The 22,314-nt window shown below is 39.0% G+C and overlaps 1 protein-coding gene across 2 annotated transcripts in view; it reads left to right on the forward strand.

The window, feature by feature from the left end:
- BRINP3 (BMP/retinoic acid inducible neural specific 3) overlaps positions 1 to 22,314 on the forward strand; it is a gene marked incomplete at both ends in the record, with an annotated part of 211,652 nt that overhangs the window by 145,058 nt on the left and 44,280 nt on the right. For both annotated transcript variants that reach the window (XM_080348486.1, XM_080348487.1), the window contains 2 exons: positions 5,579 to 5,684; positions 8,552 to 8,788. In XM_080348486.1, the coding sequence (XP_080204612.1) occupies positions 5,579 to 5,684; positions 8,552 to 8,788 (343 nt within the window). The remainder of the gene's footprint in view (positions 1 to 5,578; positions 5,685 to 8,551; positions 8,789 to 22,314) is intronic.

Here is a 22,314-nt window from a genome sequence, read left to right on the forward strand (position 1 = left end):
TAATTGCACACTAATTAGTGGGAGCCTTTTAGTACGCTCAATGACACAATTAGGATAGCAGGGCAGCAACTACTGTGTGGTAAAGGAAAGTGCTGAAAGAAAGGTGCTTTTGTCAAAAACTGTTGAGCCTGGATGAAAAAAAAGGCAAGTTGGCAGGAGATCCACTTCTAAATAGAAAGTACATTTAGTTCCTATTGATTTGATCAACTTTCTTTTAGGTGAAATAAGCACTGACTACACTGACTGCGGCGATAGCAATGTGCTGAAACATGGGCTGGAAGACAAGTCCCGACAGTGAGGTTGATAGTAGGGTCATCCAGAGGAATCCTAAAGAATGCTGGAATCATTTTGGCTTGAAAAAATGTTTAAGATCATCAAGTCCAACTGTTAACCCAACACTGCCAAGTTTACCAGTAAACCACGTCCATAAGAACCTCATCTACATGTGTTCTAAACACCTCCAGGGATGGTGACTCCACCACTGCCCTGGGTAGCCTGTTTCAACATTTGATAACCCTTTTGGTGAATAAGTTTCTCCTAGTATCTAATCTAAAGCTCCCCTGGCACAACCTGAGGTCATTTCCCCTCACCTTATCACTTGTTCCTTGGGAAAAGAGACAAACCCCCTCCATGCTCCAACCTCCTTTCAGGCAGTTGCAGAGAGCGAGAAGGTCTCCCCTCAGCTCCTGCTCTCCAGGAGCAGAGCCGCTCCCATCACACTTGTGCTCCAGCCCCTTCCCCAGCTCCATTCCCTTCTCTCAACTCGCTTCAGCACCTCAAGGTCTTTCTTGTCATGAGGGGCCAAAAACTGCCCCCAGGATTCATGGTTTGGCCTCCCCAGTGCCCAGCACAGGGACGGTCACTGCCCTGGGCCTGCTGGCCACACCAGTGCTGGTACCAGCCAGGATGTTAGTGGCGTCTTGGCCACCTGGGCATACTCTGGCTCATGTTCAGTCGCTGGCACCAACACCTCCAGGGCCTTTTCCGCCAGGCACTTTACAGCCACTCTGTCCCAGCCTGAAGCGTATATGGGGTTGTTGTGACCCAAGTGCAGGACCTGGCACTTGGCCTTGGTGAACCTCAGACAATTGGCCTCAGCCCATGGATCCAGCCGGGTCAGACCCTTCTGTATGGCCTTCCCACCCCCCAGCACATCAACACTCCACCCAACCTGGTGCCATCTGCAAACTGACTGAAGGTCCCCTCAATCCCCTCATCCAGACTATTGATAAAGAGACTAAACAGAACCTCAGTACTGAGCCTTGGGGACACCACTCGTGACCAGCCAATTGGATTTGGCTGCGTTCACCACAAGTCTTTGGGCACGGCCATCCAGTCAGTTCTTTATCAGGTGAGGAGTTTTCCTGTTCAGACCATGAGCTGCAGCCCTTCCAGATTTCTGTAGGAAATGGTATCAAAGGCTTTACTGAAGGCCAGGTAGAAAACATCCACAGCCTTTTCCCTCATCTACTAGTTGGGTCACCTTGTCATAGAAGGAGATCAGGTTGGTCAAGCAGGACCTGCCTTTTTAAAACCCATGGTAACTGGGCCTGATCACCTGGTTGTCCTGCATGTGCCATGACCTTCCCGGCACCGAGGTCAGACTGACAGGCCTGTAATTTCCTGGATCCTTCTTCTGGCCCATCTTGCATATGGGTGCCACTTTGCCAAACTCCCCTCAACAGGGAGCTCTCCAGTTAACCAAGACTGCTGATGAATAATTGAAAGTGGCTTGGTGAGCATCGCCACCAGCTCTGTCAGACTTCAGGTTTCTCCCTGCTCCATGCTTTTGCCCTTTCTTCTGTCTGCACCATTTATTCAGAAGATACCTTGTTCCCTGAGTATTCATGTATACACGATGAGTTTGCTCTGAATCATTATTTTAATGTTTAAAATATTAAAGAGATTTATATGAATATGAATGCAGCTGCTTATTTTGAAGTGACTAGAATTGCCTCATTCTCTTTGTGTTGGCTTAGTTATTTTCCTTAGAAGCCAAATACATTTTTTAAAAGTTTCGCTGAAGAGGATAGTCCTTTATGAGAGACAGCACACCACCTCTGCATGGGCATGTAGTTAGGACTATTAGCTATGCGCATTTGAAAAGGCACATCAGGAACAAAATCTCTGCAGAAACAGATTTTCTTTTTATTAGGAAAGCCTTCTATGGGCTTAATTATCATGGACAGAAAAAGCACACTGTTTCCCAGGGAAATGCTACCCACCGATATCACAAGAATTCAGCCTTGCTTGAGTGCTAGGAGGTATGTTCTCAGTGCACTTATAATCAGGTCATTATCACCATGGTTATGACTGAAAACTGTAGGCATTTGTCTCGTTAATGCCAAATGTTATAGTTTATTTCTGGGAACTGAAAACCTTGCTGCCCAGGGAAACCTGTTCTGTGATAATATTTGAAAACAAGGCACTTGAGAATAGCTTGCCTGGTTCATGTCAGATGGTTTCACACATATTTTCTTACTGGTGCTTAGGGGGTTTCGGTTATTAAATAACTTTGTTCTGTGGTATTTTGCTTTGTGAGTTAGTGTTCTTCATGGATTGCAGCTCTAGCTCTGACAAAACAAGCATGTGGTGATGATGCTTTTTGTTCATATATGATCACTTCTGGACTATACCAGCATCTTGGCATATTATTTGCGTTCACATTTTACCTTTCCCTCTCCCCTTTTTGGTTTCTCTTTTATGTACACTATCCAACAAAACTTTTTGAGCTGTGATCTTGTGACTGAGCTTTGTCACACTTCTATGCTTGGAAGATAATTAAAAGAGTGCCATTGCCCTTCCAATTTTGTTCCTATCATTCCTGAAATGTAAAATGTAAAATCATCAGTGATTGCAGCAACACTTGGATCAAACCAGAATAATACATTTGGACCCTTTGTTCCCCCCTCTAAAGTCTGCTTTGTTAATAAAATGAGTTAATCGCAACTGAAAACCTTGCATTTGATCAGAAAAATTGACAGAAATCTGAGACTTTTGTATATCAACTACTCAATTTTTTCTTCTGATTTACAGTCTTTGTTGAGTAGGATTTGTACGGAGTATAAAAAACATACATAACTACATTGCTTTAACCTCTGACTAGAAGTGTCATCTATCTTACGTTGGAGTTTGGATGATTTTTGTCTTTCTTTGTTGTATATCGGGACTATACATTTTAATTTTCTTCTTGCAATGTATTTTGTGTGGAGAAGCTAAGAGTACCAGGGCAAAGGAAATGACAGAGGAAGCTGAGAGTACTTGGAAAAGTAAAAGAAAGAATAATATAAATATATACATTTGAGTGAAAACATAATGTTTGGAAAAGATCTTTATTTATTGCTCTATTTATAGAATATTATTTATTATTCCTATTATCAGAACAATATGTTATTGCTTACCTCTAATGATGATGAATATCTGTAAGTCATCTCAAAACCTATGTTCATTTTTTTTCATATGTACAGGGATTTTTTGAAATGGTAGATTTATACAACTTGTCTTTAAAATCAGTCAAAAAAAAACCCATTTAGTGATGATTTTTCCCCATTCTGCTTCTTGGCACACCTAAACACATCCCATAATCAAAACAGTGGTAGTGTCTACCTAGGTCTTGCATGATCCAAATGAAGAATGAAGATGCATGCACAAAAAAGGACACAGTAAAAGCTACATACTAATCTTCCTTATTTTGTGATTTCAGGAAGTATAAGAATTTTAAAAATGGATAGGAAATGTAAAATTTGCTTTACAGTTTATACATTCTGTATAGCTTTATCAAGCTACATTGCCATATAGACAAATGATTGAAAATAATAATGATAATATACAGAACAAAACAACACTAAAATAAACGGATCTTTAAATCAAGATTTGCATAGATGAATGTTGAGCATAATCTTTCAGACAAAACTCAAAACAGCATTCACCTCTTTTATTGTCTTCTGGCTATTTATCTCATTAATATCGGTTGACTGTCTTTGTTATTATATAAACAGATTAGGATTATGTATATCACCTGGGGCTATTACACAAAAATTAAACTTCAGATCAGAATTTTAGACCACATATTGGGAGAGGGAGCAAACTGAAGGATCACAGCTAAATCAAAATTGTCATTCCAGCCATGTCCAAGCCAAATCTGATGCCCGTGCAAGAATCTTTGTGCTGAATCAGGATGATTAAGCAAAAAACATGTTAAATCTGGCCCTGGCATAAGCTATAAAGACTGACAAATATAATATATGCAGGGAGAAGAGAGCCTGACTCAGTCTCATCTCCTTGTGCAGCTGGCACACTGCTAACAGGTTTGGCTGAAGCTGCTTCTGTGTCCCCTCTCCATGGGCTGCTGGCATTGCCAAGAGCTTGCACTAGCCTAAAATTTTGCATAAACTTCGCAAAAGTGCAAGAGATCTTGGAAAATGTGAAATCTTGATAGTTTCAAGAATATCGTGATCCTGTTGCAGCCGCCCGCAGATGCTGGTGGTAGCACAGACTATAAGAGAGCCAGGCAATCCTAAAAACATGAAAATTCATCGAGAATTTAAGCAAACTTTGTATTATTTTCAAAACAGATTGTTAAAGTAACAAGTTTCTTTCTATTCGTAAAAATTAATGTTAGTTGTCTGCATGTCAGTCAGTTGCTCAGTGGAGATGTGTATTTTGGAAATGAGTTCCTTGACCCTATAATTTAGGCTTATGGTCCAGGAGATCCAGAGCTGAATACAACACCTTAAGTAACAGAAAATAGAAGAGGTTGTATTTAAAACTGAGGCAGATCACCAAATAGGGGTAAATCTGACCATAACTGCCAAAATGATGAAAGCGAGAGCCTCTATACTTATTTGGTTGACACTTGAGAATTATCTATAATATTCCCTGAAGCATATCAATCACTTGTTGTCTTTTTTTGGTTTTTAATGTATTTACTCATTTAAACAATTGCTCATTACCAAGCACATTCTTCTACTAAGCCAGAGCTCGACTTGCGACAATTCTGTTTTGATAAATTTAGCTATATTTTGATTCTGTGATCACGGATTCAATGAATACAATAGGCAGGAAGTCTAGAGTTTGATGTCTAAACTTATCTTTGGCCATACACTGATGAAAAATACCCCACCGCTACCACCATTATTAATACGGCTCATAATAAGTTCTGACTTCTGAATCCTGTTGTGCTACACCAGAAAGGCCAAGGTTATTTCTATGATTTCAATAAGGAGTTGCCATGTGCACAAGTTTCATCAATGAAAATCACAGTCCTCATTTTTATGAACCCTGTTTATTCCTCATTCTTGTTCCCATAGCTATGAAGAAATAAATGGTCTTTAGGCTGTAGGACAGCTGAAGTGTTTGTAAGGATTCTCTGCAATAGAAATAGCACTTCCTGAAGATTGTGGTACTGGTAAAACATTTGCAGTCATACATTTCATAATTAAATTGAGCTATTTCACCCTAATTAAATCTGAAATGTACGGCCAGCCAAAACAAGGGGCAACTTTATGAAATGAGCTTCTGAACTCCTCAGTCTGTTTTGAATAATACGGCAAATGCTTTTCCATTCCCTTACCATCAGGTAACAGAAACGCGGACTGGTCCTCTTGGCTGCAGTAACTATGACAACCTAGATTCTGTCAGCTCTGTTCTGGTTCAAAGTCCTGAAAATAAGATTCAGTTGCAAGGTATGTAGGTGTAATTTCATGAATTTGTTTTGGAACTGGATGACATTTATCAGAGTATTTGTTTTTATTTCTCTCACCTCATAAAAGGTCATTTTCCTAATTTTTTTTTGTGTGTGTATGTCTGCAATAAGTACATTCTAGACAAAGAGAAGGAAATGTCAGTAACTCATTTTGCCTTTGAAATGGAAACAATTTCTGAACATATCAGAAAATAATTTGAATAACGCTGTTAACATTTTACAGCCCTATTTAGCAACCATTTGCAGATTTTTTAAACAGCCTGATTTCCCATAGATTCCACCAAGCAGGGAGTGACATTTAATGTGCTGAGCCTGCTTTGAACAGACTGAGTAGTGGCTTATACCTCGTGCAGTTGTCCCACTGAAATGAATGGAGTCATCAGAGAAGCAGGATATAGATTTTCAAAGACTCTAAATAATTTAGAGTCCAAAAGCTTGTCTTGAGATGATTAAGGAAATTTAAAAGGTTAGGCATCTCCCTCATTAGAAAAATAATAGTAATTATTAAAAAAAAAAAAAAGGAAGAGAGAGAAAGAAAGAGGAAATGAAAGGGAAAGCAAAAAGAGGTAAATGGAAAGGAAGAGGAAAAGAAGGAAAAAAAGAAAAGGAAAAGGAAAAGGAAAAAAAGAAAAGGGGAAAAAATAAAATAAAAAAAGATACATAATTTCTTTTTTTAATTTATTTTATTTATTCCAGTAGATTCATTTCCCAACCTAAATATTAGGTACATAAACCTCTCTAGGGCATCAGTCCATTAATAATTTGGGTTTTTTTTTTTAGTTACATGTAGCAGGACCAACTCATTATTATTACAAAAACAGACTAGATGGTCTTTTATTTACGTACTTGTGTATACCTCCGTGTATATACAATGAGAGAAGAATACTGTTCTTAATTTGCAGTTACAAGTAGCTATACAATTATTTCCAGGTTTAAAAATGTTCTGTATTGGTTCATAAATCAATTGGACATTCAGTGGGAAGCTGTTGCTGAATGGCTGTCAGGGAAAGACTCTTTTCTTGTTCAAAACATGCATGTGCTTTTCTTCCCCCTTTAATTTCTGTCTCTCCAGAATAGGTAAAAAGCCATGAAAACATACAATTATTTCAGAGATTGTATATATATATGAAAAAAAAAACCCAAAACAAACAACAAACTTGTCATTTCCACTGGGATGTAATGAAAAGTTTCCAGAAACAATTTGCAATTTTTAATTTCCATCATATGTACAATGTTTGTCAGTTAAAATTTGGAAAATAATCTTTGCAGTCCTCATGCAGTGGTTTGATGCATGTCATTGGATTGTCATTATGAGAAGTAAATTATCAGAGCTATTTCATACTTTTCATGGAAGAACTGAAAGAGTCAGGTTTGCTTATCTGGGCGTTCTTTTCCTTTCACAATTTCAGGGCTTTTCACACGTATGTAAGTACATTGAAAAGTTTAGTCAGGTAACAAGAAAGTTTTACAAATTTTGACATGAGGTAGAAGAAAGCATAGACAGACCTGATTTTAGCAATTGTGATATAACTTTTGACTTGGAAAAGTTATGAAATTACTGTTACAGCTATTGTTTTTATGTACCTAAAAATAAGGGCTATATCTCCATGAAATTTTCCAAGTGCCTATGTGGAAGAAACCTACACCATAAATAAACAATCCATATGTTGAGAAATTATTTGGCTCACAAATAAGCTCCACTGGTTCCAGAGATATTATTTTTGCCACAGAAAAATAACAATTAATAATAAATAAACAATTATAATATACCTTGCAGTGGCTTTTTGAGTGGTTGATCACTATTGTAGCTAGAGTGACTGATAGCTAGTTAGTTAAAATGCTTGTATCTAAAATATTTGTTCCCATCAGTGGGATAATGTAAACAATGGTCAAAAATTTTCAGATAAATCTAAATTTCTGGTCATAAAAATTCTGGATTTTAGATTCACCTGCTCCATGGTTCTGATATGCTGGTGTGACATGATTTTGCAAGGCCTCTGCATGGCAGGGTAAAGTGTGAAAACACTTTGCAAAGGGATTTGTGACATAGCAGGGACTTTTTGAAATACCATGGGAGCTATACTTTGTACCCTTTCTCCATGTTAAACCTTTACTAGATTTAAGCAAGAATTTTATTTTTCAAGGTTTTGTAGTCCTACTGACTGTCCCTTAGCAAATAAATACCAACATTGTAAAAAATGCAATATCAGAGAAATTTTACTTTTCTAAAATTTCCCCTTTCTTTTTAGTTTGTCTCTACACAATCGTGGAGAGATAACTGAAGTTATTTAGAGAAACACTATCTTCTTGTGTCAAAGGCAACATGGAAAAGAAGTCCATTACAGAATGGAAATTTTTGCCTTCACACCTCTTTTTCTGATTACGCAGCCTCTTTGCTCTGCTTTCCCTTCATCAGCACTCTCCAAATTTGCATGAGCTGCTAGTACCAAGATTGTAATTCAGCTCTGTGCTTCCCTACTGCAAAGCTCTTACTGCTGAAGCTGTTCATTCAGCCATTCTTTACAAGGAGAAGTCGATGTAATCCTTCCTTTCTCTTTTTAAAAATTCTTCTGGAAAGAAATCACAGCAGCAAATGCTCTATCTGAGAAACACACTTGTTAGTGGAATGGATGTTCTATACTGAGAAGGAAATGCAAGGAATATATCTGAAATTAATTCTGAAGCATGAAAATAGATGACACAGTACAAATGCCAGACAGATGTGTAAATTGTCCCAAAAAGCCATATAGTTTTCTTTTTCATAGTTTGTTTGTTACATAGGTTGGGAAAGATGCTTGTCTAGAGCATCCCTTTGCATTTATAACATAATACTCTCTTTTCCTTTAGGTCTTCAGGTCATACTGCCTGAGTATCTGCAAGAACATTTTGTCCAGGCAGCTCTGAGCTATATTGCCTGTAATTCAGAAGGGGAGTTCATCTGCAAGGACAATGACTGCTGGTGTCAGTGTGGTCCCAAGTTTCCAGAGTGCAACTGTCCCTACATGGACATTCAAGCCATGGAAGAGAATCTGATCCGCATAAGTGAGACCTGGAATGCATACAACAGTGAATTTGAAGAATCAGGTGAGATGTTTTATAAATTTTTTGTCTGTTTGGCTCTATCCCACAAAAAATATTTATACAACAGACTCCATCTGAAATCTTCTGAATAGTTTGTACATCTAAAACTAAACATACTTAAACGCATCTTGGATCTGAGTTGTAATTATTATAACATTTGGATAGGCATGTTGTCCTCACCTCATGATGATCAGCAATCTGTGTAATTTCATCGGGATTTAGGCAGGCTGTATTTGAGTATTTATCAGTTATACTTTGTGGAGTCCAGGGCTGTGAGGACATGGCCTCTGTTGGAGCAAGAAGTGTAATTCAGAAGGTAGAAAGTAGAACAAATGAGGAAAAAAGTCATGTTATACAGTTTATACGGTTATTCTACATTTATGTTCTGCAATGCAGCTGAAACAGCTGCTTGGTTTCAAATCCATTTTTCAGTGTTGGAACCAAGTTTCTCCTGAACTTCCATTTTATTCTGTCCCTCAGAAGGTACCATGCAGCTGACAGGGTGAGCACAAGAAGTTAATAGCTCATCCCACGATAGCAGGCAACTTCTTTCTTCATATAATTTCTGCTTCAACTGAACCTATCCAAGTTGTCTCTACAACATATTTGTGCCACATCGGTTTTCTCTAAAGCACTGAGGTGTGTTTCATGTATCCTGATAATCATAACTTCCAGTCCCATAGAGAACGGGAACCGCAAGTAAAATCAGCTTCCAAACAACTGTTTCCACAACTCACTCACTCAGTGATATCAGTAACAGCTGTCCAGCCAAATGGTAGGAAAAGTAAGGAGAGTTCAGCAGACCTGGTAAAAATCACTAAAAAAAAAAAAAAAAAAAAAAGAAAGAAATAGAAAAAGGCAAAAATCACAGTTTTTAATCGGTTGTGTTGGAGAAAGAGAATGAGTCAGTAGAAGAGAGGAGGAAGAAGACTCAGTGGTCATGGGAAGAGAGTATGGGAGAGAAGAAATATCAGTACAATACTTAGCTGTGAACAGTACATTGTGTACATTTTTTTATATATTTGTTGTTCTATTGTTAAAGACTGATTTCTCAGTTCAACATTGAGAATTTCAAAAGACCTGCTATCAGTAAAAATTTCAGTTGTTGTTACTTTTAGTAAGACCTGATGCCTAAATCTGAGTCTGTTTGGAAGATCTCAGGCCCTTTTCCCATCCCCAGTCTCACTCTAGCATGAGGAGACCAGAACTTACGATATTTCTCCTTGGAGGATCACAGACTTCTCTCATTTACAAGCATGAATGTATGGGTTTTTTGTTTGTGTGTAAAAATGCATATTCCCAGTGACTGTTTTGATGCCTTTAAGCATTTCTGGAGTCATGCTACCATTTACTACTTTGCAAAGTAGAACAAGCGTATTGACTCTACAAAAAGGCACAGGTTTTTTTACCGTATTTTGTCCTATTTGAACAGCCTATGATACTGTTCAGTGACTGAAGAATGTCAATTGATGACACCTTAATAGCAACTGTAGTTAAGCTGAAGGAGCACACACATGTGAATCTGGGAAGGATTCTTATACTGAGCTGTATAGGGGCACAAAATTACTTACAAGTTTGAAAAGTTAATTGTCAGCTACACTATAGTCCTATGTTCAGGATTGTGACATGAATGATAGGAAAAATGGGTAAGAGTTAAATCCTGTGCTTTTAGAAAAGGCTCTTAAACTGTGTTGTGTGAATCACTAACATGGCAACTTTACGTACATCTGTCAATTAGTTAATTGCTATTAGGTCTGGTTACTAAAAAGGGTTAAATAGAATTATTACTATCATTAAGCCATATGCCACGGCCACTCTTTAGTCCTTGAATTATTTCAATTGTTTTTAATCTAATAAATATACAAAGCAGGATTTCTACATCTCATAGGTAGCTTAGATAATTTCTGCTTTTTCCTTATAAACTGTTTTGCATAGAAGTGTTCATGGAAAGATGAGATAGGTAGCCTTGTATGTGTATGGGCCTGTACTTTGTTGAAAAAAGTTGGTATGTGAACTTCTGATAGATAGATAGTTGTTGTCCATTCAGTCCTCCTGTATAAATTATACATTACAATCTGAAAACCTCTTCTGGTGCTGTCACACATGGTCCATAAGAATTTCCAACCACAGTGATTAGAGACATGTTCTGAAAAATTTAGAGCTCTTGAAATATTTATATTATGAAAAGTACTGTTAACAAATATCAGTATAATCTGGTTCATGTTAATAGCATGTTCTGAGAACAAAAGTGCCCTTTATTAAACAAAACTGATGTTTTCAGTCGATACTGCATAACTCTGATGAGGGATATATTTCCTTCAGGCTTTGTCTAAATCAGTGGAAGTCAATATTTGAGATAAGAGAATACCTGATCTCCTTCTATGACAAGGTGACCCAACTAGTGGATGAGCGAAAGGCTGTGGATGTTTTCTACCTGGCCTTCAGTAAAGCCTTTGACACCGTATCCCACAGCACTCTCCTGGAGAAGCTGCAGCTCATGGCTTGAACAGGCATGCTCTTCACTGGATCAAGAACTGGCTGGAGGGCCAGGCCCAAAGAGTTGTGATGAACTGAGCCACATGCAGTTGTTGGCCGGTCACGAGTGGTGTCCCTAGGGCTCAGCACTGGGGCCAGTTCTGTTTAATCTCTTTATCAATGGTCTGGATGAGGGGACTGAGGGGACCTTCAGTCAGTTTGCAGATGACACCAGGTTGGGTGGAGTGTTGATGTGCTGGAGGATGGAAAGGCCATACAGAGGGATCTGGCCCGGCTGGATCCATGGGCTGAGGCCAATTGTCTGAGGTTCACCAAGGCCAAGTACTGGATCCTGCACTTGGGTCACAACAACCCCATGAACGCTGCAGGCTGGGGAAGAGCAGCTGGAAAGTGCCACAGGAAAAGGCCCTGGGGGTGTTGGTGCCAGTGGCCAAACATGAGCCAGAGTATGCCCAGGTGGCCAAGAGGCCAGCAGCATCCTGGCTAGTACCAGCATTGGTGTGGCCAGCAGGCCCAGGGCAGTGACCGTCCCTGTGCTGGGACCTAGGGAGGACACACCGTGTATCCTGGGGGCAGTTCTGGGCCACTCACACCAAGAAAGGCCTTGAGATGCTGGAAGGAGTTGAGAGAAGGGAACGGAGCTGGTGAGGGGCTGGAGCACAAGTGTGATGGGAGCAGCTGAGGGACCTGGGGGGTTCAGCTGGAGAACAGGAGCTGAGGGGAGACCTTCTGATCTCTGAACTGCCTGAAAGGAGCTTGGAGCCAGGGGAGTCGGGCTCTGCTCCTCAGGAACAAGCACCAGGACCAGAAGAAACGGCCTCAAGTTGCACCAGGGGAGGCTGAGGTTGGATCTGGGGAACAGTTTCTTCCCCAAAGGGCTGTGGGGCATTGGAACAGGCTGCCCAGGGCAGTGCTGGAGTCACCATCCCTGGAGGGTTGGACAGACGGAGATGAGGTTCTCAGGGACATGGGTCAGTGCCAGGGGTGGGTTATGATTGGACTCCATGATCCCGAGGCTCTCTTCCAACTGAAATGATTCTATGATTCTATGATAATAAATAAAAATAATTAAATAAATGTACTAAACAATGGCAGAGTGAACAAAGGTCAAAGTATTTTATAATTTTGAGTCAGGATAATCCAAAGAACTAACTAATGGCCCATGTAGTCTACTACTAACTGCAGAGGAATAAATTGATGAATTCTATTCTTTGACACTATGAGTCCCAGATTCAATTAAAGGTAAATACATGTGTATTCATGTTCTAACTTTCCTGCCTTCCAAACCCTTCCTTACCCTACATATAACATAATAGTCCTCTGAATCAAGAAGTAAATTTTGACCTCAGATACAGACTTGTAAAACTTACTGGGTTCACTTGAGGTGGTGCACATTATCTGTTTACAGAATTTAGCCTAAAGACGAAGAAGTAATATTCTTTTTAAGATGCTTTTTTTTCTGTCAGTGTTATCTCTCCTTCTGTCTGTTCAAGATAAAACAAGTAAGGAATAGATTTTCTGAAATAAATAAATAGAAGATCTTCACTGTCTAAACCCCATTTGAAATCAATGGATAGCTAAATTTAGTTTGTGTTTTTGAAATTCATCTGGATTTCCAGAAATAAAGAAAAAAAGTTAAAAAAAAGCAAGAGGAATGCTTTCTCTACAGCCTACTGCTCTTTTCCAAATTACACAGTTTGCATTACCGTATTACCTTTTAAATCATGAGACGTAAAAGAAAGCCATATGAGGAGCGGCTGAAGTCCCTGGGTTTGTTCAGCTGGAGCAGAGCAGACTGAGGGCAGAGCTCATGGGCTGCAGGTTCCTCAGCAGGAGCAGGAGGGGCAGGGTGAGCTCTGCTCTGTGACAGTGACAGAGCCCAGGGAATGGCAGAAGATGTGCCAGGGAAGGTCAGTGGGACATGAGGAAAAGGTTCTTCACCCAGAGGTGCTGGACACTGAACAGGCTCCCCAGGGAGGTGTCACGGCCCCAACCCGACAGTGTTCAAGAAGAGACTGGACACTGTCCTCAGACACACGGTGTGACCTGTGGGGTGTCCTGTGCAGGGACAGGAGTTGGACTCCATGAGCCTTGTGGGTTCCTTCCAATTCAGGAGATACTATAATTCGTCTATGATTCTATGATTCTGCTCTACTCAGTGCTGGTGAGGTCACACTTGGAGTTCTGGGTCCAAGTCTGGGCTCCTTGGTACAAGAGCAACATTAACATATTAGAGAGAGCGCAATGAGAGGCCATGAAGATGATGAAGAGTCTGGATCATATGTGTTATGAGAAAATGCCAAGACAGCTGGGACTGTTCATCCTGGAGAAGAAAAGGCTCAGGGGGATCTCACCAATGTATGTAAACACCTGCAGGCAGGGTGCAAAAAGATGGAGCCAGGCTTGTTTCAGTGGTGCTCAGTGACAGGACCAGAGGCAATGGGTACAAACTGAAATCCAGGAGATTCCTCTGAACACCAGGAAACGCTTTTTCATTGTGAGGATGATGGAGCACTGGAACAGGTTACTCAGAGTGTTTGTGGCGCCTCCCTCCTTGGAGATACTCAAAAGCTGACTGGCCACAGTCCTGGGCAACTAGGTCCGGGTGGTCCTGCTTCAGCAGGGGTTTGCACCAAAGATCTTTTCCTACCTCAACCATTCTGTTACTTTGTCATCAAAGAATTTCCCTAGTTTTCACATAAAAGGACTCTGGTCTGCAATTTGGGTTTGCTGGTAGTGGCAATTCTCTTGAGCAACTGTGATTAGTATAGATTAGATGACCAAACATATTCCAGTTTAGAATGTGTCATTCATTGTTTTGTGTAGGTTTCATTTCACTTGGGCTCTTCTGGCACCTTTAAACTACTCAAATCTCATTTTGGAGGACACACAGCAGTATGTTATATATCTCACAGTAAATTTGGCTACATTTTTCATCTTTCTAGCTGCTCTCCAGCAGTACACACTTGATCACTATTAGCTCAATGGGCTTCATATAACCTCTTAATATCAGGTTATGTACTAAGTTCTCAAAGAAATTACAAGACCTACTTTAAATTGTTTACTCTGAACCATCTGCTTATTCTTTATCATATCTTGTGGCCTTCAGACTCAGCTACTACCCTTGCAAACGAGCAGCTGTTTCCTTATGAAAAAAAAAACATGCTAAAGCAGTTCAACCTTTATTAACAAATTTCATTAGTTTCTTGAGGCCTTGGGCAGGATTAATGTCTAAGCAAAGTTCTCTCTGAGAACACCATTCCTAGAAGCTGTGTTCCTATCATCTAACACATGGGCTAAAAATATCACCTTGAATGGAATCAAGCAATATTTAATTTATGCTTTCTTTATGTGCATGAAACCAGTCTTTCACAGAAATTAGTAGCCTAAAAAGACAACTAGATAGTCTAGCTGACCTGCTGTTATCAGAAGCCACTAAATTTCACTGAGATTCCAGAATATGGACTCCATTTAAATTAGATTGAAGCATTGTAATCTTCACTAGTATGCCTATGTTCTGCCCTACCTTTTCAATGTGTTGCTCTTTGAATATTGCCAATTTTCCTGCACCCCTTTTGCCCCTAATAACAGGAGCTGAGACTTATCCTGCTCCTCTGCCTACATCATCCTCCCAGTAAAACTCATAGTTCCCTGTCAGGATAAAGCTTTGACCTAAGCACTCAATTGCTACACTAGTTTCATACAGTAAAGAATGTCAAAAGATTTCTCTAAAAAATTCCCTAATTTTTGCAGCATGTAGGATGTTGACAGCTTATGGTTACTGCAATGTTGAAGATGGTGTTTGTGAATATGTTGTCTTGTTACACATCACTGATTTTGGAAGTTTTTGTGACTCTTTTGGCAACACTTAATATACAAAAGCAAATTCTAACATCCAACTCTGTCAACTACTGACTGGCAATTTAGCATTTTACAGAGATTATGATCCGCTGCTCTAAAACACATGAAAGACATGAAGGTGCATAAAAACATTGACAGGCTCTGGTTTCTGATAGCAAGGATAAGAATATGATCGTGCATTGTCTGTACCTTAATTCTGGTGTGGGTGGCTGCTGAGCACCTTCAGAAATCTGGTCACTTCATTTAAACAATTCAAATGACAGCGATTTTCTTTTAAGATTGTCTGCTCGGCAGCATCTAAAATAAATTTGTAGCGTGTTGCAACTTAATTTTTCTAAATTAAAAAGGCTACTAAAATAAATAGGGAGAAGGATGATAGGATTATTTAGACAACAGAAGATGGTGAAGGGCATAGGATGATTTTATGTTCAACAAATATTTTGAGGTATATTTTGAAAATTGATTTGAGATTGAAACTTTATTCTTTCAAACATTTGATTTAAATACAAAATACTATGAAAGGAAATAGCACACCTACAGCTAATTGGACTGAAATTTTTCTGTCACAGCTGGTCTTAGAGGTGATTCAGTGACGTGCTGAAATATGTGCTTATTGCAGTCACTTGTAGCCATTAACTTCATAGATTGGACTTGTGTGCTTAGATATTCAGCGCAGCTCAAATAGATCAGAGCCAGGGCCACCAAAGACTTTGAAGAACTTGGCCCACTGAACACAAAAACTGTTTGTGCTACCAAACATGATGGAATGACACATCAAAAGTCATCCTGTAAATATATTGAAATGTATCCTTCTACAGTTTGAAAGACAAAGTTCTGTCCTCAAAATCCGGAGTTTGATTTTTCAGTAACTTCTGCATCTGCTTTACAGAGATACTTCAAAAGGTAACTTTCAGTATCACAGCAAGTGAAAGTGGTATAAGTACAGCCAAAGTAAATTGATACAAACTTTCACGTTGATATTTGCTGAAACTGCTTTTCATTATGCATCCATCCTCCATCATCACTTTGATTGCAAAGTATAAGCTGAAGTCAATTGCTGTTGCAAGCTATTTGTTCTTAAATCCCTGGATTCACTGGATTTGGACTTCATGTCTAATGCATTTCACAATTCCCTAATAAGTCCATTATGCCTTGCTGTTGAGCATTGGTTACCACTTACATGTACTGACTTAAAATCATTTGAAAAAAATCCCCAGTTTTGAAAGGTTTGCCTAAAAATTAGATCTGAATCCTCAGTTAATATATAGTCCTACAGAGAAAGTTACCCAAGTTTTCTTGTTTGCCTCAGGTTCATTTTGAGACTTCAGAGTCCTGTTTCCTCAGTTCAATTATATTTTTCCATTTCTTTATAATGATTGAATTAATTATGGTCCCCAAATCCCTTGTATAAAAGAATTGGATTTAAAGTGTTGAAGAAAGCAGGTTCTAATAGAGGAGATGATAAGCTTATTACTGAATTAAATATCGGTAATACTCAATATGTGGAAGTTCAGGCATCCCATTCTTTTTGGGGGGGCAGCATTTGCATCTTATGTAATCACTTTTATGTAAAATCTACAGAAAGTAATAGGACTGATCATCTCCACCATTCCGTAATGTTCAGTGAGATTTAGAGAATTATCCATTTAATAGTGTCATGAATTTATATATCTCCATCTTCTAAATGTCATAGTGGTGGAAAACCACCATGTTTTGGTGATGCACTTTCAGAACTGTCTCCCTTCTCCTTCAGTTCATATTTTCCCATATGAAATATAAGCATACAGTAAAATGCCAACTTTGAAATAGGAAAAGTTCTTTCCACTAAACACTTCTACTTCTCAGATCTGCAGATCTGCTGTATTAAAACTAAGCACAACAGAAGCTCAAAGCTGGTCTTGGAAAAAGTGAAGAATTAGTGTTCCCTCACTCTAGAGTTTAATCAAGACCTTAATCAGCTGAAACTCATATGCAATATTTTGGCTATTGACAACTACTAAAAGACAGAAAACAGTTCAATTCACACTTTGCATTTTGAGATCGGTGGTGGTCTTGCTGTGTAGACACCTGAGTTGTTTGAGTCATGACTTCTCAAAGTATTAACCAAACATTTGTGGTGTCACTACGTGCCTTTATAGAACAGCACTCTGTGCTGAATCCAGGCTCAGAACTGTTCTGAAGATCCCTGTTCTCACAGCGAAGGTGATTTCCAACACCCGGGCTGCAAACTGTGGTAAAATCCATTAAAATCAAAACTGAAAATCACAATTGGCACTAATGAGGAAGTGCAGATGCTCAGGGAGAAATTCTTTATACCTTTTGTTAATCCTAAAGGCTGAGGGAGCTGGGTTGCTTTAGTATGGAGGAGACAGGGGTGACCTCATTAATGTTTACAGCTATATAAAAGGTGAGTGACATGAGGATGGAGCCAGGCTCTTCTCAGTAAGACAAGGGGTAAAGGGTATAAACTGGAACACAAGAGGTTCCACTTAAATTTAAGAGGAAACTTCTTCCCGGTGAGGGTGGCAGAGCCTGGCCCAGGCTGCCCAGGGGGGTTGTGGAGTCTCCTTCTCTGCAGACATTCCAACCCGCCTGGACATCTTCCTGTGTAACCTCATCTGGGTGTTCCTGCTCCATGGGGGGATTGCACTGGATGAGCTTTCCAGGTCCCTTCCAACCCCTGGCGTTCTGTGATTCTGTGATTCTGTGAATCTGTTACAGATGGGCAGTGTTGCCTTTATGATTATTGAGGCTGTAAAGAAGCTGTAAAGGAGGAGTTCTAAGATTGTTCCAAAGTCAGAGACTGGATATGACAGTCACACAGTCAATATGTACATCCAAAGCAAGTGATCCTATATTATCTCAAAATCTACACAAATCTCTCACTGTTTCTCAGGGAAGAGAATTTTACAGTCAATATTCTTCCATGCAGTCTCTTAGATGCCAAACACACAGTAATATGTCTGTTGAGGTTTCTTCTTTCAGTTAATTTGAGTAACCACTAAAAAATAGCAGACATAGACAAAGAAAACAGACTTCATTAATTTGCTAAAAAGAAAAAAAAATAAAAGTTTAAAGTGGACATAAAACAAGTCAGTTAAACAAAATGTAAAGCGAAACCTTTAAGTTAGATTTAAATAGATTAAATTTAAAGTATAAATAAAAATAAACTAAATAATGTAAATAAATTTAAATAGATTGTCCAGTGCTGAAGACAGAAATCTTAGACGTCTGGTTGACAGAATGCACTATTATGAGAGTCAATGACAAATCCAAATATTCAAGATCATGGGATAAATACACAGAAAACCTGGGGGGAAGAAGTCTGCATCATCATATAAGTACTAGCTTTTTCATAATTTCATACACTGTTGTCTGCTGAAGCTCTAGAATCATCTTAATTACGAATTATATTAATATCTCCCAGCAGTGCATTAAAGAATGCAACTAGTACCCCTCATGTGTTTTATTCTTTCTCCTCCTCTCCATCAGAAACGCATTTCAAAATATTGCTGTGATTGTATTGTGTCAGGTTCTTCCTGATGGATGACTCCAGCAAACAACAGCATGTCTGAATTTAGTCTGTGATGTTTAACCTTTACTATTCCTCCAGTCAAAGGAATCTAATATAACTTTGGGTATCATTCCAATAAGTCAGAAATTTTTGCTATTCCTCTGGTGTAGTTGCCTTCTAGAAACTAGTTTAGCAAAAGTGGGCACTATGGGATTCCTTTTTATTGCCTCTCCCTATCTTCATATCAAAGTCACCTAGCTGACAAGTAAAAAGGTGATTTTTTCTAACTGCCAAGCCTGCAGATTGACTGCATAATGTGGACATCAACCTGGGTTCTGGCCCTTGTTACCAGCAGTGATGACAACCCCAAGATCTGAGCAATGCCCTCAATCACTCTTCTGTAAACTACAGCGATGTTATTTTAAAAAGTTTCAGACTACCTTTTAATGACTAGGTAAAAATTATATTGGTTTTTTGTAGGGCTCCCTGTGATCCTTCTAGTATAAGATAAAAACAAACAAATTTTTAAAAATACATTCTACGTTCTAAGGTAGATGTGTTAAAACATAGTTAATGTACCAAATTTCTCATTTACACCTGTTCCAAATTACTAAAAGTGACTAAAAGGGCAGCAAGTAACTTCAGGTTTAATTTGGAAATGTCAGTTTAAACATAGCTGTTCCTGTACGTGCACTCTGATTGGAAGAAACTTCTTGCAATTATAAGGGAAGAAAAGTGTCCAGATTGACTTTCAGTCTCTATGTTGGGATTCCAAGTCTTAAATAACATTGTGAGATGACTACATTTGATTTGGCATCACAAACAGAATAAAAAGTAGAGTCCCACATTGCCATTTGCCATGAAGGCAGTTTCCACTAGAAGTTCTCTCTTAGTGGTCCAGTGACATGTTGCTGCTCTTACAGTTACTGTGCTTCAGTGCATATGCGCGTAGCATAAGCTTAAAAATGAAACCTGGAATTAAAACTGAACACTGGAGGGTTTCTTCCATTTACAAAATCCACACATTTAACTTTGCCCTAGTGAACTTTGTTTTCTTTGCTTCAGCGGGATGAGAGAACACACCTGTCAGAGGGTCCTGCCCATCTCGCTGTGCTGGGGACACGGCACGATTGCTCAGGTCATGCAGGTAGCACAGGCTGTCCCTCTCTTGACCAAAACAGACCGATTGCAATGCAAAGTGAGTCTCATTTGAAATCTTAATTGAATGACTCCTTGTGCAAAGTCTGAACAGACTCACTGGCAGTTGAAGGTGCTTTTTAATCACTGAGAATAAAGACTTCAATCAATATGGTTCAAACTATTTGCCCCTGAGCAGTAGAGCGGTGGTTTTCTTTAAAACAGTGCTTACAGCTTCAGGCTCAAGGCCAAGAAAACTTAGCCCCCTGAGTTCTTAATATAATTATTGTTTTCTCTATTATCTTGCAAGGGTGTTAATTTGCCTCCCAGTAATTAACTTCCCTTTGTGGATGTCAGGAAATTTAATCAATAGCATGAATAGACACACCAAGCTGTCATCCCTTCTGTGACCAATGCTCCCCTCCCTACCTCTCCCACCCCTGCGGAGGTGTCACTGTTTTAATAAAGTGAACAGGTGGTATGTGCATAATTTCTTCAGAGAGTCAATGTTGAAATTGTTCATCTCCTACTCCAAAAATGAAGGTACGGCCAATCAGGTCCTGTCAATATAATCGCCTCTTTTTCTTAACTAAAAGCATTAAATGACTCCTGGTAAAGCAGCACCTGGCAAATCAACTTATTAAAGTTTTACACCACATTGCCTTCTCAGACACTTTAAACATTCTGATGACATTGTAATAAGAGAAGGAGCAGAAGGCTTGATCTAATATTATTCTACTTATGTCCACCATGTACAGGACATAATGTAATTCCCTTCAATGCTGGTGACAAAAAACCTCATTCTTGGTGGAGTTCCAAGCTGCCTTGGCAGCTTTGGACTTTCTTTATTAAGAGGGATGTCACTCTGTGGCCTCTCTTTTCTTCTAGGGCAACGTTGTCTGTTCTGATTCATGGCTTCTTAAATCTTCTCTTGCAACAGCTTAACAGTGGTTATTTACTTCGGTGTGTTTTCCAAGAACACTTTTCTGTTCATTCATTGTCTTCCCTGAACTATCCTTCTGTGACACATTATGTGTTTATTTCCCTGATCCAGTTTTCAAAGCACAGGAGATACCAGGATGACCAAGAACAAGGTAACTTCTGGGGTGACAGAGCTTATGTCTAAATCTATGCATACTTCTATAGAAAGATAATAACTAGCACTAGATAGAGATTTGAACATCAGTGCTGCAGGAATACTTGTAAACCATGTTGAAATGAAATGTGTACAAAAAAAATCCAAAATAACCCACAGATATATTTTTGGGAAATTTTTCTTGAAAGTTTACAATGAATTCTAAGGGACATCTATTTGAAGGGTAGTGATACAAATGTTTTTTAAAGAGCGGTGAACCAAAATCAAACCCAAAAGAAAAACTGACAGGAGGAAGGGAATGTCCTTCAAATGTCAGGATTTACAGAGGCAGCTGTTGGAGTCTCGCGTTTTGGTTTCTGAAAAAGGAACTTGCTGTCAAGGTCATATTTAGATTGAGAATAAGAAACAAGCCATTTCTTGATTATAGAAAATATGAGTCTTTTCAGCTTGCACCATGGTCTAGGGAAAGATATTATCTCCTGCCTACTAAAATTTCAGAAAGAATCTATGATTTCCAGGGTGATGTTCTGTTTTTGCTACTAATGTTGACTCTGCAATATTCTTCCTCTTTATCTGGGCACCAAGAGAGTCTCAAGGCTTGTGAGGGGAGTATTTGTGCTTTCCTGTTCCTATAATAGGTTCACATTACTTGTGTTAACTATATATATAACACATACACAAATATACATGTCTATCTACCTAAATATACGTGACATATATGTGAAATCAGTTGTATTGTAACGTTAGCATAAGGTTTCTCAGAAACTGCATATTAACAAAGGATCAGAGAATCTCTGCTCCTGATCAATTCCGCCGGGACCTGTGCTGATACTCGGCCCAGTTCGTTCCTCCTGGCAAAGCCAAAGGTTTAGAGGAGCTATGCCTGCAGCATTCCCCACTTTAAAAAAAATAGACTATCAGTAGAAAATAAAAGCCCAAACCTGCCTCACTACTAGAATCATAAAAATTTGCTTCCCCTGAGGCTGAGAAAGCAAATAGATTAACCAGTTTCACTAGCCTGTCCAATATTAGGTGTTGAGCTTCTCTCTTCTTCCACATGCAGTCTGTATCTTCCAGAGCACATACCTTTCTTTCCCTCTATTTGTCCTTCAGAAAGTTTAAAGGGAAGTTTGTTTGCTTTGGAGAAGCAAATATTTTAATTATAGAGAGAACGGAATGATCTAGCCTCGGTGCAGGGAGGAAAACTCAGCTTTATGATCTTTTCTGTGAAGAAATAAGGTTGTTTCAAGCTGCAGTCTTGTACTTCCTTCAATTGGATTATTTTCAAACATATTTCTTGAAACACAGCTGCTACTTCTTTGACAAATTAAGTAATGCATCATGAACAACTAAAATTCATTGCAACATAAAAACAAATATATGTTCATTTTAGTATTTTGTTTTCTCCAAGCTTTAGAATCATGG

Source organism: Nesoenas mayeri (assembly GCF_963082525.1).
Source record: "Nesoenas mayeri genome assembly, chromosome: 8".
Lineage (NCBI taxonomy): Eukaryota > Metazoa > Chordata > Aves > Columbiformes > Columbidae > Nesoenas > Nesoenas mayeri.